General features: G+C 38.7%; 1 protein-coding gene across 1 annotated transcript in view; it reads left to right on the top strand.

The window, feature by feature from the left end:
• The window catches only part of LCP1 (lymphocyte cytosolic protein 1), a 48,992-nt gene extending 39,172 nt beyond the window's left edge, over window positions 1-9,820 (top strand). Inside the window, 3 exon segments of the mRNA XM_006913492.3 lie at window positions 1,774-1,897; window positions 5,264-5,388; window positions 8,011-9,820. Coding sequence (XP_006913554.1) covers window positions 1,774-1,897; window positions 5,264-5,388; window positions 8,011-8,143 — 382 coding nt within the window. The 3' untranslated portion in view covers window positions 8,144-9,820.
• Window positions 9,821-16,154: the final 6,334 nt, after the last annotated feature.

The following is a 16,154-nucleotide window of genomic DNA, read 5'->3' as shown; positions in this document are numbered from 1 at the left end:
GCTTAAGAAGCTGATCAGAAAGTTCTGTTTCTGTCTACTTGAGAGTGTCAACAAAGGAGGCTGGGACTCTTGACAAAGAGAAATGAGAATAAAGTCCTGAGATTACTGAAGCTGCTAGAAGATTAAACTTAGTTTGTTTTTATCAGGCTATATATAGACATGACCTAAGGGAGCAGAGACAGAGACATGCACATAAACTCCATCAAAAGTTCTGGGAAACAAGTTAGAAGTAACTGTAACGATGATTAATACACTGTATGGGTTGGAAAAAAAAATGATGCTTGAGCTGTGAATTGTTCAAAGAATTAAAAATTGTTTGCCAGAGAACATAGCTGAGTCACAGAAGCAAGGAGGCAGGGGACAGGATCATGCATGGTATGGTAGGGGAGCTACTAACATTTCTGCGAGGTTAAAATATGAGCGTGTATGTCCATGAGGGGAATGGGGATAAGGCTGGGAATAGAGGAGGGAATAAGAAACCAAGGCTTCACTGAAAAGAGATACTAAGGCCAAATTGTGAAGGGCCTCATGTACCAATCTAAGGAATTTTACCTGTATTCTATGGGCCATGGAGAGTCACTTCAAATGACATGACTGGAACTGTACTTTAGAAAGGTAGTTCTATGAGGAGGAGAGGCAGAATGAAGAGAAGCCAGTTGATTTGAGGGAGTCTGAGGATGTATAATTAAGAGGACTTTGATGCCAGATTGGTGAACATGATTTTTTTTTTATACAGATAAAGTTGCAGAGCCCTTTTCCTCCCCACCTATAATAATGGGAAGGTATAACCTGGAGGAAGCAGGGCATCATTCCTATTTCAGAGATTAAACTTGAAACCCATGTGAAAAATTATAGGAGAATTGTGTTTTCCATAGAAACAGTAACTAAAAGAGGATACCCAATGGATTTTGTAAGCAGAATCCTAGGCACCCAACTAGAAGATGACCTCATTTAGGTAGGCCCTCCCTCCAGATGATACTCAATGGCAGGGTACTTGAGTTTCAGAGTGAACAGCAGCACACTAAAACACTAGCCCTGAGAGTCTTTCTTGGGTTTATTAGACTGAAACTTGAGGCCAACAAACCTGCTCAACTGCTTGGCTTTCTTCTGTGTATTTCCCCTTTCAGAGGGAGTAGCTTTATAGAATGGTGAGACTTCTCTGTTCCATGAAATTTTAAGAGCTTGAAGTATCTTCTTAATGAATGTTTTCCAACTCAGTTCCCAGAAACAGTATGTATCTAAAGTAATTCTTACTCTCACACTGGAGATTAACTTTGGTTTCTATTTAAAGTGACTTCCGTGTGAGGCATTCCTAATCTGCTTTTACGATATAAGAAGGAAAATATGTTTTTCCTTCAATACGTTGGCTATTTGGGCTTTTCTAATACTGAATTATTCCTTGATTTTTATGGTTCCTTTAAGAAAAGCATTACTGGTTCAAATCTTTTGGTTTACTTTCCTTCCCTTCTTTTTCATCTGCTTTCTCTTCCTACCCAGAGCAATTACTGCTTAAAAGAAGGTATTTGCTCTGCATCTCACTCTAACGACCACAAAGTTACATTTTAAGTCATTCTAAAATTCTAAAAGGAACTAATGTGTGTGTGTGTGTGTGTGTGTGTGTGTGTGTTTTTTCTCCCCTCCATTAAAGTATTGTGTCCAGGCTGTCTCCTGGAACATACTAGAAAGAAAATAACATTTTCTACCCTTGCTGCTCTCTGTGATATTGAATTCTTCAGCAACTTTTCTCCAGAAATCATTCTTGATTTTGTTCAGGTACACACTGAATATTCTGGAAGAAATTGGAGGTGGGCAAAAGGTCAACGATGACATTATTATCAACTGGGTGAATGAAACATTGAAGGAAGCAGAGAAAAGTTCATCTATCTCTAGTTTCAAGGTAAAATTCTTAGACTACTACTTGTGGCCACCTGAGATCTATGCTTAAAGTTATTGCCTTTTCTCTACATACATTTTAAAGTGACCTTTAGTGTGAGGGATTTGAGGCTCCCCATCCAGTTTTGATTTTACTTGAGTGACCCATTATTGTTTTGATGTTCATAAGCTGTTTTGTTACCATTTGGAGTAATCTGAACTCCAGAATTGCCCTGGTAACACTGGGAGTCCCCAGTTCTTTTCACCAAAACAGCAAAGAATTACAGCTCAGCGAGATTTAGGAAAGGTAAAATTTATTAAAGTACATTTTAAGGAAGAAGCACCTAAATGGCTATTACCACATGGAAACAAAAGGCATGATTAAAGTATACTCCAAGCAAAGAGCGGGTTACAGTAAGGGCTATAACCTCATGGAAGTGGGGAGGTCTGTATTATATTAGTGCCATGATGGAGATGTTACAAAGACGTTCCTAGATGATTAGCACATGAGGTCATTTTGATTGACATTTGGCTGTTATATAACTCTCTGCCTACTGTTCATGCAGTTACCCAGAATTCAGTCTGTTATAATTAGATTCCTGAACTTCCAGGCATGGGCATGATATTTTAAAGATGGTGTAATGAGGCTAGGTCACAGGAAAGTTAGAGGAGGACTGATGGCACAGGCCCTTGTGGCCGAATTTAACCAGCTATTGGTTTATGGCCCTTCATTCTTTTGTTCTTCAGAGTGCAGGGGTGATTTATAACTATAAAATGGGTGTTTAAGGGAGATCTCTGGGCTGGCCCTTTGTTCCTTTATTCCCCCGTTGCTCATGTCTGTCTAACTACCTAACAATTTCATTGATAAATTTCTTTTCACTTTTTCTTATAATAATTAATTTTTAAAAACCATCATTTTTTACACACCATTTCAGGCATTGTTATTCCAAAGTACCATAAAATATGATAACATTTTTTACATATGTACAACTCCATGATTCAGATTGTTAACATTATGATGGTGAAATGGAAAATGCTAAAAGATCTCCCATTTGGTGTTTTCTGAGAAAAAGCAGTTGTATACTTATATCCAAATCCCATTTTTATTAATAATAGCATTACCTTATATTAAATTTCTTAGCTCATGTTTCATCCATTAACTGGATCCTTCCCCAAGGGACCTGTGCACTTGATCCATATTATAATGTTTATGACATCTTAATTACATTTTTGTGATTTAAAGGTCAAGATTGGGGGGAAGGAACCCCTTCAGAGTTGTATTACCAGGGTCGGTGAGGCATTTTACAATATCAACTTTCTGCTCTAAAATCAAGAAAAAATTAAAATCTCTCCTAAAAGGGCAGAAGGTATCTCCGGGTTGGGCTATACAAGCAGTGCCCATTCCTAGTGAGCTCACCACAGATAACAGCTACCTCTGTCCCCCTTCCAGTTTATCATTCAGTCTAGATTGCTGAGCAGGGATAGGAGCAAAGGCTGGTGACAGACATAAGCAAGTTCTTTCCAGAAAGATATTTGGAAAGGTGGAGAAAAAGAGCAGAAAAGGGCACATGGAATGCACTCTATCAGGGGCTCTTTTTTTGTAATGTCTCATTTCATCCTCACAAATGTTATGAAGTCAGCTTTACTGTTTTCTTCATTTTAGAAGTGAAGAAACTGGAGCTCAAGTTAACTTCTGAGGTTAGGGCTATTGATTCTAGGTGATGGTCCATTATTGAAGAGAAAACATCTTTTATCTGCAAATGAGGTTGTAGAACAGAGTATATCTACAGATCACTTAACTGCTACTGTGAAATAACTAGTTAAATAGCCCAGGGGTGCATCTCTCTGTAACTAGCTGCCCCTGAATCCTATTACATTCCCCTAAGGCTTCTGGAGTGTTCTCTCTCTGAGGATTCACCTTTGAGAATGTTTGACAATTCTTTTGTCCCTTGTTCCTCTCTGCACTTTCTCCTGACTTCTCACTGCATCATTTCAGAATTAAGTAAAAAGGACCACAGAAGGAACATGTCAAATTAATCGCACATTGCTTTTAAGCGAAATCCTTAAAAAAAAAGAACATAGCCCACTCTTGATTAACCATAGTGGAAATATTCCTTGTCCCCTCCTCATCTATGAATGCTTCCAGATGCTGGCCATTTCTCTGCCTGTCAGTACCTTTACAAGATTGTGGACAGAAAGTAGAAAAGAAGGCGAAACTCAAATACCTGCATTTTGCTTCCCTTGTATTTCTTCACCAAAAGTTTCTGTGGAGATAGATACTCAGGATAATGGTGGAATTAGATTATGATTATATATTGATTTCAACTTTGTTACTCAGGAGTAAATAAAAATGAAGCTATTATATTTTTAAAAACGTTTTTCTACCTATACAGAGGACCAATGCTAGAGACCTAGTGTCTTTCTTACAGGTGTCTTGTGCCTTGTTTCTTGCTTGGAATTGATTTTCATTTGGACCCTCAAGATATGAAGTATTTGGACTTGATTGTGCTCAGATGGAGACAAGCAGTTGCCTCTCCATCTCTACATTCACAGGTCCCGAGGAGAGAGGAGAACAAATGGTGCAGAAGTTTGTACTTCACACTTTAGAAACATTTACAGCTCTAGGTCTGACCATGAAAAGATTTACAAATGCTCAGGATTTTAAGTTGGAATATCTGGGTTAATATTCCAGCTCTACCATTCATCAACAAGTCACTTAACCTCAGAAACTCCCTTTACTCATTGTAAATTAAATTTGAGTGTCTGCATTTTTGGTGACAAGTGAGATAACTTAGTTAAAAGTGCTGAGCAAATTGTGAGACACCAACAAATATTAGTTACTGCCATTGCATTTAATCACATAATTACCATCACTATCTCCTTGGACCTATGGACTCTTTTCTATCCTTGAGGTCCCTAAGAAAGGAGCATCTACCGAAGCTCCTGCCCAACTGAACTCTTATCACTATCCTTGCCTATCACCTCTGAAATGTCCCCCCAAAAGGAAGCAAGGTTTTTCCTGATGTTTTTGGTCTCTCCTTTCTGATGGTTTCTTTTTCAAATCATCCTTTCCTCTATTCATAAACATTAAATATATTTCAAACTTTATGTTTTTTTCTAGTTGTACTTTCTTTCATTCACTCACTATTTGAGAATGACCCTCTGCCTGTTGGCAGACAATGGGTTTTCTCTACTTAATAAGCCACTGGAAAGCTTCTGATGCCTCTACAGTAACTACAGTTAATTCGAAACACCATGTCCAACACTGTGGCATTTTCCAGACCATGCTATATATATTTCATTTTTAAGAGGAAAGAACCACCCATTCCTTGAGCAAAATAGAAGTAACTTGGGGGCATACTGATAAAACCTACCCTTTCTCTCTGTGCAGGACCCAAAGATTAGTACCAGTTTGCCTGTTCTGGATCTCATTGATGCCATTCAAACTGGTTCCATTAACTATGACCTTCTGAAGACAGAAAGCCTGAACGATGAAGAGAAGCTCAACAATGCGAAGTATGTAAATAAACCTGAGGTCAGGGAAGGAAGGACCGAATCAGTTACTGGATACCTATAAAGTCTATTGCTCATGCCTTTGTGCAAACACTTTAATTTCACTATTAATGCTTTTTCTTCTCATGATTTATTTTGTCCCATCATTATTTTAGATATTATACAACAATAGTTTAAGTCTTCTAGTGGTAAAGGGAGTAAGACCAAAAAAACAAGAATATTCTTCCAATTGATAAGCAAGCCTATAGTTTCATACAATCAATTTTCTAACCATAATCTATAGGAGACTTCCTAAATAAAGTCTGTATGTGGCAGGCCTGAATATAAACACCCTTTTGTGAATATATATGGTTATGAATGGGCAAGGCGGGGATCAAGACCAGAGTCTTCACCAGCTTGGAAGCAGCTGCCATTTTCTTTACCGTGTAGAGTGAGGGTCAGCAGACTACAGTCTGTGAGCCAGATTTGGCCTATTGTCTGTTTTTATAAATAAAGTTTTATTGAAATACAGCCATGCTTATTTATTTATATATTTTATGTAGCTGCTTCCCTGCTACAACAGCAGAGTTGAACAGTTGTGACAAAGCCTACAAAGTCTAAAATATTTACTATCTGGTCTTTTATGAGAAGTTTGCTGACCTCTACTCTAGAAAGGCACCTTTCTCAGAGAAGGTTGTGTTGCTTACCTAAGGCTGCAATAACAAAATACCACAAATAAGGTGACCTCACAGAAATTTATTCTATCACAGTGTAGAGGCTACAAGTCTAAGATCGAGGTATCAGCAGGCTTGATTCCTTCTGAGGCTTCTGAGGGGAAGAATCTATCCCACACCTCTCTCCTGCCTTCTGGTGTTGGCCAGCAATCCTCGGCTTATAGATGCATCACTCCAATCTCTGCCCCCATCTTCACATGCCCTTCTCCCCTGAGTGACTTCACATGGTTGTCTTTCCTCTGTGTGTTTGTCTGTGTCTCTTTCTCTTTTCTTATAAGGATACCAGTCATACTGGATTAGGACCCAATACTATTCCAGTATCACCTTATCTTAACTAATTACATCTTAAACAATCTAAGATGCTAAAGGATAGGTGACATATCTTTTTGAGGTGACAAGGTTTTTATATATCAACCTCAATAGTACCCTTCTCTCTGTTCCCAATTTGAGACCTGTGTTCTTGGTATGCTGTTGTTTAGCACAGTCTAATGGAGATAATATAAATAATTAAATGGCAATTAAAATAGAGTGTGATGGATGGTATGGAAGGGGGAGTACAGGATGCTGTGAGGGGGACAGGAAGGAAACAGAAGCTCTGCAGAGAAAATGACATTAATGCTGAAATAGATTGAAAGGACAAGTAAGAAGGAGCTAGACGGGTGAAGGAAATAAGAATACTTCAAGTAGATAGAAGAGCATGTATGAAGACCTAGAATTTAAAAAAAAAAAAAGACCTTGAAAAGACCTTGAGCCTAGATGTTCAAGAGAGAGGTGATTAGGTTTAAGGAACTTGCCCAAGGTTTTACAATTATTAAGTGGTTCTACTAAGATTCAAAGTCCGACTTTAGGGCCCAGGCTCCTAAGCACTATCCTATAAGGACAAGATACAAAATTTCTTAAATAACAGGCAAAAGGAATTATATAAAATCCTAAAAAAAATGCTTATGGTGTCAAGATTGTGATTTTTTTAAAGCTCTATTTTCTAATTTTCAACAATTTTCCTTTTAGATTTTATTATTGAAAATATACTTTATTTTATTAATAATGAATATAAAAGAAGTGATTGAGAGATGGATAAGGAGAAAGAAGGTGGACTACACCAGCGTGATGTTCTTAATTTAATTTGATTTATAAAGTAAGGCTAAAGTTATTTTAGAGTGGCAGAGGGAGTGATGAGGTCTTGGGTAAAATGGAAAATCTCTGGAGTAGTCATTGCAAGAAATTCCCAGATAATAAATGAAATGAATGGAAGAACTTACAGGTGATAATAATGTGAGCTTATTTGAAAATAGATTACAGTTAATAAAAATTATCTTCCTATAACTATAAATAGAGCAAAAATGTTTAGATGCATCTATGATCATTTTATGTGAAAAATGTGTAATATAATACTCTGGCTATTTTAATAGTATAGCAACATAAATAAATACATGTATATGTGTATAAGGGTTGGAACTGACAAGAAATAGAAGGATTCGTGCATAAGGTTACAAATGCATTTCTTTTTTTTCCTTGCAGATATGTTTCTGGAGTTAAAATATAAGCTGCAGACTTTCCCTAGCACACATTCTTATTCAGTTTCATGGCTTTTTCTACTTCTATACAGCCTCAGACAATACTCATGATGTAGGCATCAAAAGTGGCAGGAGCTAGGAAGACCTCTAAGAACAAATAATAAATTTAGTAAGCCAGACAGCAAGTCTGATGAAGTCAGGAGCTTTGTCAAGCCAAGATTTACCCAAAAAAGTGGAAGGATGCCAGTGAATTGCTTTAGCCGTACCAGGAGTGAGTTCTGTATTATATATAGAATGTAGTATAGAGTATATAGCAGTATATAGTGTATATAATGGCTATAACTATGATACTTTTGTTGCTCTGGCTCTCCTCATTCTTCCTCTTTTCTCCTTTTCAGGTATGCCATCTCTATGGCTCGAAAAATTGGAGCCAGAGTGTATGCCCTTCCAGAAGACCTGGTTGAAGTGAACCCCAAAATGGTCATGACAGTGTTTGCTTGCCTCATGGGGAAAGGAATGAAGAGGGTGTAAGGTCCAGTGGGGTGAGGCTGGAGGTGGCACACTCATCTCTGACTGCTCAGCACTAAATGTTCCCAAGAAGCACGGAAATGATTTAAGCCATTCCAAAGTTCTCTACTTGGTAACATTATGCAAAATCCATAAAGTGTAGACCTGTTCAGCCAGGTAGCCTCTCCGGTATTTAACAAAATTTCTTCATTCTTTGCAGTAGACCCAATCTCTTACAAATATATTTTTTTTTACCATGAATTTATTGCTTCTTTGAAAATCTAGAGAAAAAAAGAATTTATTTTTCAGACACTGTTCCTGCTTTCTGCCATTAGTCAAACATAGAAGGTGCAGTGTTATTAATTTTAACATAACCTTTCAAACTAGCTTAATTTGGCTGCATTATTGTTTAAGGTAAGGACCAGCAGAAGTAATCATTAAACCCAGTCCTAAAGCCTGTTTCTGGAGGTCAACATTTGATCTGAAACAAGCCTCTCTTTCTGTCCCCCGTCTCGTATACTCTATCTCCCTGTCACTTTGCTCTCTACCCTCTCAGAACTATGCCTCCTCTATGGCCCACTTCTGTAAGCCTTCCTTATCTCTGGGCCATTTGGAACATCTGACAAATCAGTCAGGCTTTTGGGGTCCCAAGATTCTCTAGTAACCTGCAGAAGTAAAACTCAATATCAGAGCTTTTCCTCATACTGTGGTCCCACATGTTATCAGTTTTGATTTTTTTTTTTTCAGACAGTAGGAAACCTTCTGTTTTCTATGCTAGGATTTGGGCTCAGTTCAGATCTAACATCTTGAAAACTTATGCCTTCAGGTCTATTCTTAATTCTTGGTTAGCTCCAAGGAGAGTGTAATTGAGCAGCAAACCACGAGGAGACAGCATGGAGATATAACAAAGCATCTATTCTCTGGTGTGGCCTCTCCATTTAGCCCTACATGGTAGACCTAGTTATTGTGGTATGCTAAATATCTGGTGACTGGGAACAATCCTGCTCTGCTTTTATTTGCTCTTAGATCTTAGTGTATCTGATTGCTGCCAGGCCATATTGTCAATGTGTACTTCTTTGATACGGTAGAAGCCACCCGCAAACTTCCAGGGGGCAATAAGTGCCAATAAACAAAGCCTCCACCTCACGGCCCCCTACACACATACTTAGCCATACCTACTGAGATGTCAAGCTGGATAAGAGCTGACTGAGTTGCTTTACAAAGAGCCAATTTACTGGATATTTAAAGAATTCCAAAACAAAACCAGAGGAACAGTGTGAATTTAAGCAATCTAATAGATTATAGAATTTCCATGAAAATCTACCGAAGCTAAAAAGCAGAGCATTGTGAACCAACACTAGATTTTATCGTGCTTAAAGTGCTCATCAGTGAGGTATCTTCCTTAGTGGGTAGTACTAATGGAACTTATCCATTTTTCAAAGCACTTGAAAAGCATTGCCCTGGAGCTGCTCCTTGTCAGTAGACTCAGGTAGCCAATATGTGGTTTCTCCCAGGACATAATCTGTGTTTCTGCAGCATCTGAAAGAAAAGTGATTGGCTTTGTCTTAATTCACACTTAATGTAGCCTCAGGTGATTCTTCTCTGTCTGCCTCCCCAAAGAATGTTTCTGTCTTAATGGAAAATGAAGGAAAAATAGTGTTTAAGATGTCTCCAAATAAAATGCTCTTTATATTGGTTGTCCTTTGAAGGTTTCATAACTTATTCATTCAGCCAACATGCATTGAGTGCCTAATATGTGCTAGGCACTGTGAAAGGTTTTGGAAATATGCTTATAAATGAGACAGGCATTACACTCAGCTGAGGGGGGCGGGGGGCAGGAACAGATGTTAAACAAACTGACAGCTGTGGTAAGTGATTAATAAGGGATGGTGAGACTGGACCTTAGAACAGAGGAAACAGGTTAAGGAGAAATAGTTTGTCTGAAAACTGAAGAGTAAGTTGAAGTTAGTTCAACAAAGAGGAGGCTAAAATTAAAGTTGAGACAAAATTTTCAGAAACACATTGAACCCAGTTGTGAACAAAAGCCAGACTTGGGGATTGATGCAAAACGGCTTTTAGAGTGATTTGAGAAGGAATCTTTTGGGTTGGCAGTGCCAGTGGTCTCCTCACTAGCCAGTCTGGGCCTCACTTGGGCAGGCAAAGGTGGTGGGGGTGGGGCGGGGGGTATGCTGATAAATTCTGCTGCAGCCCTCTTTCTCTTAGGTGGGCTGCTATGACAAAAGCATCTATTTGGCATGGTCACATTCTGACCTACAGAGGCACCACAATCCCACACAGCTGCTAGAAATCTGGGCTTTTGTGCTTAAAGCTGTACGTCCTGGCTTCAGCAGCAACTTTTTGGTGATGGCTCTTTTCTGTCTGGAACATTCCTTCAGATTCTACACTTAGGAGGTAGCTGCCTTCCTTACATATAAAGAGATTACAAATATTAAGTGTTTTTTTGAACAAGTCTACATTGATAAGTCTCCTGAACATGTTCAGGATAGCAGAATAAACACCCTCAAGAAAAGAAAACCAAGACTCTTCTTGGAGAAGAGAAGGATAAAGGAATACAGCAATCTAAGCATGATTATTTTTCTAAATTTAAAAATTTATTGTTACATTTAAATAATTCGGGTATAGCATCAGAAATTAAAATTGTACCAAAAAGTCTACAATGGAAAGTAGGCCACTTTCTCATTGTGTCTAGTGATTTGCTTTGAAGCCGGCTCATATCAGCTCACTGAAGCTAATTTTTTAGCTTATTATCATTAAACCATCATTAACTTGAAATTGCCCATGATGGGGAGTATTTACACCACAGATATAATCAAAATCTACAAATAGGGTGTTTTTTTAAATCTCTAGAGAGCTAGTTTATCAACCCACCACTGTCTTTGTCTCAGTTCCTTAGTTCCCCTCTGTAATGCAGGAACCTCAGGCCTGGAACTTGCTCCTGGGTTTGGATATTTCAGAAGAACCACCGGGATGACTAGTTTATTTTAATCTCTCAAATGTAGTGTAATTGGGAAAGTGTAATTTAATTTAAAGCTGGTTAAGGTAACTGTCTATTGGTGAGAAAAGCCATTTATTACTCACAAGGCAGGGAAGCTTCAGCAGCGGCTGGTCGAAGCTGCAGGAATGATGCTGTTGACCAAGAGCAAGCAGAAGTTTTTATGCCCACAAGCAGAGGGAGGGGTTATCTCATTGGGGGAAGAGCCACCTTCTCAGATGAGAGCAAGATATGCTGCTTGGTTACAGGAGCAGATAACATCCATGGGAGTAGGCATTGCTGAAAGCTCTTGATGTAGTGCCTTCCTTGGCTGCTGGTCAGGCACCTATCAGTCTTCTCAGTATGTAGAGGGTCTACGTTCTGAGTTAACTCTATACTCTCCTAGTCAGCAAGTACTGTTATCAATTTTTTAATATCTTTTTAGAAATATTCTCTATGCGCGCACACACACACACACACACACACACACACACACACACACACACACTTCTGTTACCATTGGGGTGATCTAAAATCCATTATGCCCCAGTAGCCCAGAGGCATACCTCTGTTCTTGTCTCTCATGCAGCAAAGAATTTCTAATCAGTGAGATTTAGGAAAGGTAAGATTTATTAAAAGTGCAATTTTAGAAGGAGACAGGCCACACCAAAGAAAGCTGCAGCCCCATGGAATTCGGGAGGCAAAAAGACAAAAGATACTGTACGTTCCAATGAGGGGCAGATTACAGTGAGGGCTATAATCTCATGGAATTGGAGAGGTCTGTATTATATTAGGACAGTAATAGGGGGTAACAAAGGTGGTCCTAGGTAACTGGAACCGAGATCATTTTGATTGACATTTGGCTGTTACATAACTCTCTGCCTACTGCTCATGCAGTTACCCAAAATTCAGTTTGTTATAATTAGATTCATGAACTTCTAGGCATAGGCATGATATTATAATGATGGTATAATGAAGCTAGGTCACAGGGAAGTTAGGGGAAGACTTATGGCACACACACTTGTGGCCAGAATTAACCAGCTATTGGTTTATGGCCCTTAATTCCTTTGTTCCCCAGGGTGGAGGAGTGATTTATACCTATGAAATGAGTGTTTCAGGTAGGGCTCTGGGCTGGACTTTTGTTCCGTTGTTCTCCGTTGCTCATGTCTGTTTAACTATCTAACACTTCTATTACAAATTAGCATACACATCATTCTGCATCTCAGTTTTTCACTTAATATATTTTGGAGATTGTTTCATACAGACCTGCCTCAATTTTTTCAATAAGTGCTTAGTACTGTATGCCAAAATGTATTTAACCAGTGGCTTATAAATAGATATTTAAGCTGTTTAGATATTTTGCCTCACCAAATAAGGCCACAATTAATAATATACTTCTTGTGCACTGAATGTTAATTTTAATTTGACAAGTATTTATCAAGTTTCTGCTCTAGCAAAGGTATTGAACATTGGCTAATAAAACAGATCCTCCTCTTAAGTTTCTTCAAATTACTTGGCAAAGAACCCTGACCTGGCATGGACCCTTGAGCTAATCCCAGCTTCTCCATTTTTTGTCTAAAGAAACATGTTAATCAGCAAGGAGATACATCTATAATGTAATAAAAAGTAGAATGTGATAGATGCCATAATAGTAGAATAGATGCCATAATAAATTTGTAAATAAAGTTTGGAAGCTCAGGAGAAAAATTAACTCTGGGTGAAGGATTTGCAAGTCTGTTCTAATCTTTAGTCACTTAGATTAAATGCTGGTAGTGCTCTCTTAGTGAACTTGACATTGTTTTGGCCAGCACATCTCTGCCAGCCTCACGATCCAGAAACCACAGCTGATGCTCAAAACGAGTTAGCAGTGTTGACTAATCCTCTTGTGAAATCTAGTCACTTTGACAGTTTCCTAATTCAATTCCAGTAAAACTCTCAGCCGCCAAAGACTATTCTATACTCAATGTCTTCTCTCCTCATTTCTGAAAGACAGAGTTTAATGATTGAGTCTGTGCCTAGGTGACAAAAAAGAATTGTGTAAATGTTTTTTCACGTCTAAAGTCTACATAATTTTAATAACCCACAATATGTGAGGTGCAAACACATAGATAGTCTATTCAATATGTACTATCTCACCATTAACAACTCAAGGACAGGTCAGCAAACTGGTAATAATTTTTACGTTATCTGATATGTCAAAATTGGAGAGTTCTATTTAAACAAGTATTTTGATTAATAGCTATCATAAATAATTTTTGGAATAGCAACTTTTAGAGGATTTGAATGCACACAGGTATTTTATTCTAAAGTTAGATGTAATCTAACATCAAAGTTGCTGTCTCAGTAGGCATTTCTGGACTTGGCTGTCCCACAGGCCCATCATCATGAGTCCCAAATGTTCAAGCCTCCTTGCTCTAAGTGTGGTTCTCAGGCCAGGGTCACTGGGAGGCTGGTTAGAAATGCAGTCTCAGTCTCTACCCCAGACCTACTAAATCAGAATCTGCATTTTAATAAGCTTCCCAGTTAATTTGAATGCACATTTAAGTTTGAGAAACACTATTCTAAAAGAATAAAAGTTGTCTTAAAAGATCTACAAGCAATAGACAGTTACCTTAACCAACTTTAAATTAAATTACACTTTCCCAATTACACTAGACTTGAGAGATTAAAATAACCTTCCCTTAATGTTTTCCCATCATCAGTACTCATTTGAGGTAGCCCAAGTGGCTCTGCTCTCCATTTGGGTGCACCCAGCCTTGCCCTTTTCTATCTCACATCCCCTTGGTTCCTCTATTCCTCGTGAAACCCACTCCCAGGCACTGGCCCAAAGAGCTGCATCTTCCTGGTCCTGCTGGATATAATAAAGGTGTCTCTTGGCACAACTTTCCCTTGCTGGCTGCCCAGAGCTCCCACTTTAATGCATCTGACCCAGGGGATATCACTTAAGTCTTCTCTTCTGTTTCTTCACTATTTACATCAAAACTACTGGTTGTTCTCCTACTGTCTCTGGGACAATCTCTCTATGACTTCCAGTGACAGCTGGGTAACTTATTAAACAAAACTGTTCCAGGAAAGGGAATCATAACCCTTCGGTGCCTACTCTTTTCTCTCCAAAAACACACACTTCGAAAAGATTTTCTGGGGATACAGCTTCGTCATTGTTCTCTTTGCCAATTCTCTAATGACAAAGAGAGAGAAGAAAGTGTTTTCCAAGTGGACAACTCTTAGAAATATTCAAAGGTCCAGGGAATGGAAGAAGCTTGTTATTTTTGAGAAATTAAAACACTAGTATGGCCAAAGGGGAGTAAGAAGTGTCATATCATGAGAAACAGATGAATTAGTGAAAGGTTTAGAAGTGATTTTCAGAATTTAAGGTGCTTATGAATCACCTGGGGAACTTGTTAAAATATAGATTTTTCAGATCCTGCCTTGAGATTCAGTGCCTATAGAGCTACTGTGCCCAAGAGTCTCCATTTTCCACAAATACCCTAGGAGATTCTGTAACTTACAGACCACTCTTAGAAAATTACTGGTCCAGACCAGCTAGTCTCAACCCTGTCTGCATATTGGAATCATCTCAGGAGCTTTAAAAAATGCTGATGCCTATACCCCTCCCTCTGAGGTTCTAATATAATTGATCAGATATGCAACCAGGGCAGCTAAATAGTTAAAAGATCCCCAAATGATTCTAACTTGCAGTCAAATTTGAGAACCAGTAGTTTGGAGTACTCTTCAAAGAGCAGGACTGGGTGAAGCATCTTAAAAGGTGGAGAAACCATAAAAAAGGAGTGGTGAGTTAGAAAAGAGAAACGAGGGATAGAAATATCCAAAGACAATCTTTGGTTTTTCCACAACTTAACTGTCTAGTCAACAATCAATTGCCTGTCTGTGTGCAAAGTAACCCTCTTGGTGCCCTAAGTCTCAGACTCCATCTTGCTAGCAAGGGAATTAGAACCCGGGACAGAGTTCTCTGCCCTCAAGCTTAAATTCTCCTCATCAGTGGCTTCTGAGATGGCATCATCCTTCATAAGAAGTAAAGCACAGGAGGCCAGATACACCAAAACTTTGTGCAAATTATAAAACTGTTTCACTTTCCTTGAATAAACGTGAGAGATAATGTGTGAGGGAAAAAAAACATTTATCAATTATGTGTCTTTGAAACCTCTCAAGATTATGCAGCTTTAATGGCCAAATGATTTTGAAAGGAAAACTTGTAAATTAAGCTGCACCTGAACACATAATAAAACACCATTAAATTAATAAACTTTCTCAGTGCTTACTTAGCAATAAGCCTGAGCCAGCCAAGACTGCAATGGCATTTGCCCTTCTCCTCAGTCCCCTCCAATTGAAAGGCAAATCAGAGCACTCTTTACAGGGGAGGCTATCTTTTTAATAAAGGCTCTTGAAGAAACACTTGCCATATTATTTTTATTACCTAAATATTCCAAATTGGCTGGAGAACAAATGTACAAATTAGTGGGATCCTAGGGGGCATAATTCAATCAGATAAATCCCCAGGACTAGATTGCCTTCTAAGGGCGATGATTCATCACCTACCTCCCTGGAAGCAGCAGAGAAAGAGGACCAGCTGTCCTCAAGGTCATAATAAGTTGGATAAGGCTCTGGAAAGAGAACATGTTGGCCTTGGTCAGCTCTCTTCCTGATTTATCTTTTTAATATGAATGGAACATACTGAGCACCTGTTTTTTGCCAGTTACTTTCAAACGTTATTTTGCTTAATCCTCACACCGGCCCTTTGAGGTCCATTATTTTTAACCTCATTTTTCGGAAGAGGAAACTGAAGGTATTTGGAAGCTAAGGTATTTGTCTGTGAGCTAGGGATGAAGTCCATCTGATCACACTTTTGTGTTCTTTTTCACTCTCCACAAGAGGTGCCCAAATCAGAAATCCCAAGGAGAGATGAAGAATGAGGAAAGAAACTTGTCTCCATTTATTTTCTTCTTCTCTCCTTTGTTCCTCTCTTCCTTCCTTCCTTCCTTCCTTCCTTCCTTCCTTCCTTCCTTCCTTCCTTCCTTCCTTCCC

The sequence above is a fragment of the Pteropus alecto genome, unplaced genomic scaffold, assembly GCF_000325575.1.
Source record: "Pteropus alecto unplaced genomic scaffold, ASM32557v1 scaffold245, whole genome shotgun sequence".
Classification (NCBI taxonomy): Eukaryota; Metazoa; Chordata; class Mammalia; order Chiroptera; family Pteropodidae; genus Pteropus; species Pteropus alecto.
The sequence above is the reverse complement of the archived record's forward strand: the minus strand, read 5'-3'. Positions and strand labels throughout refer to the sequence as shown.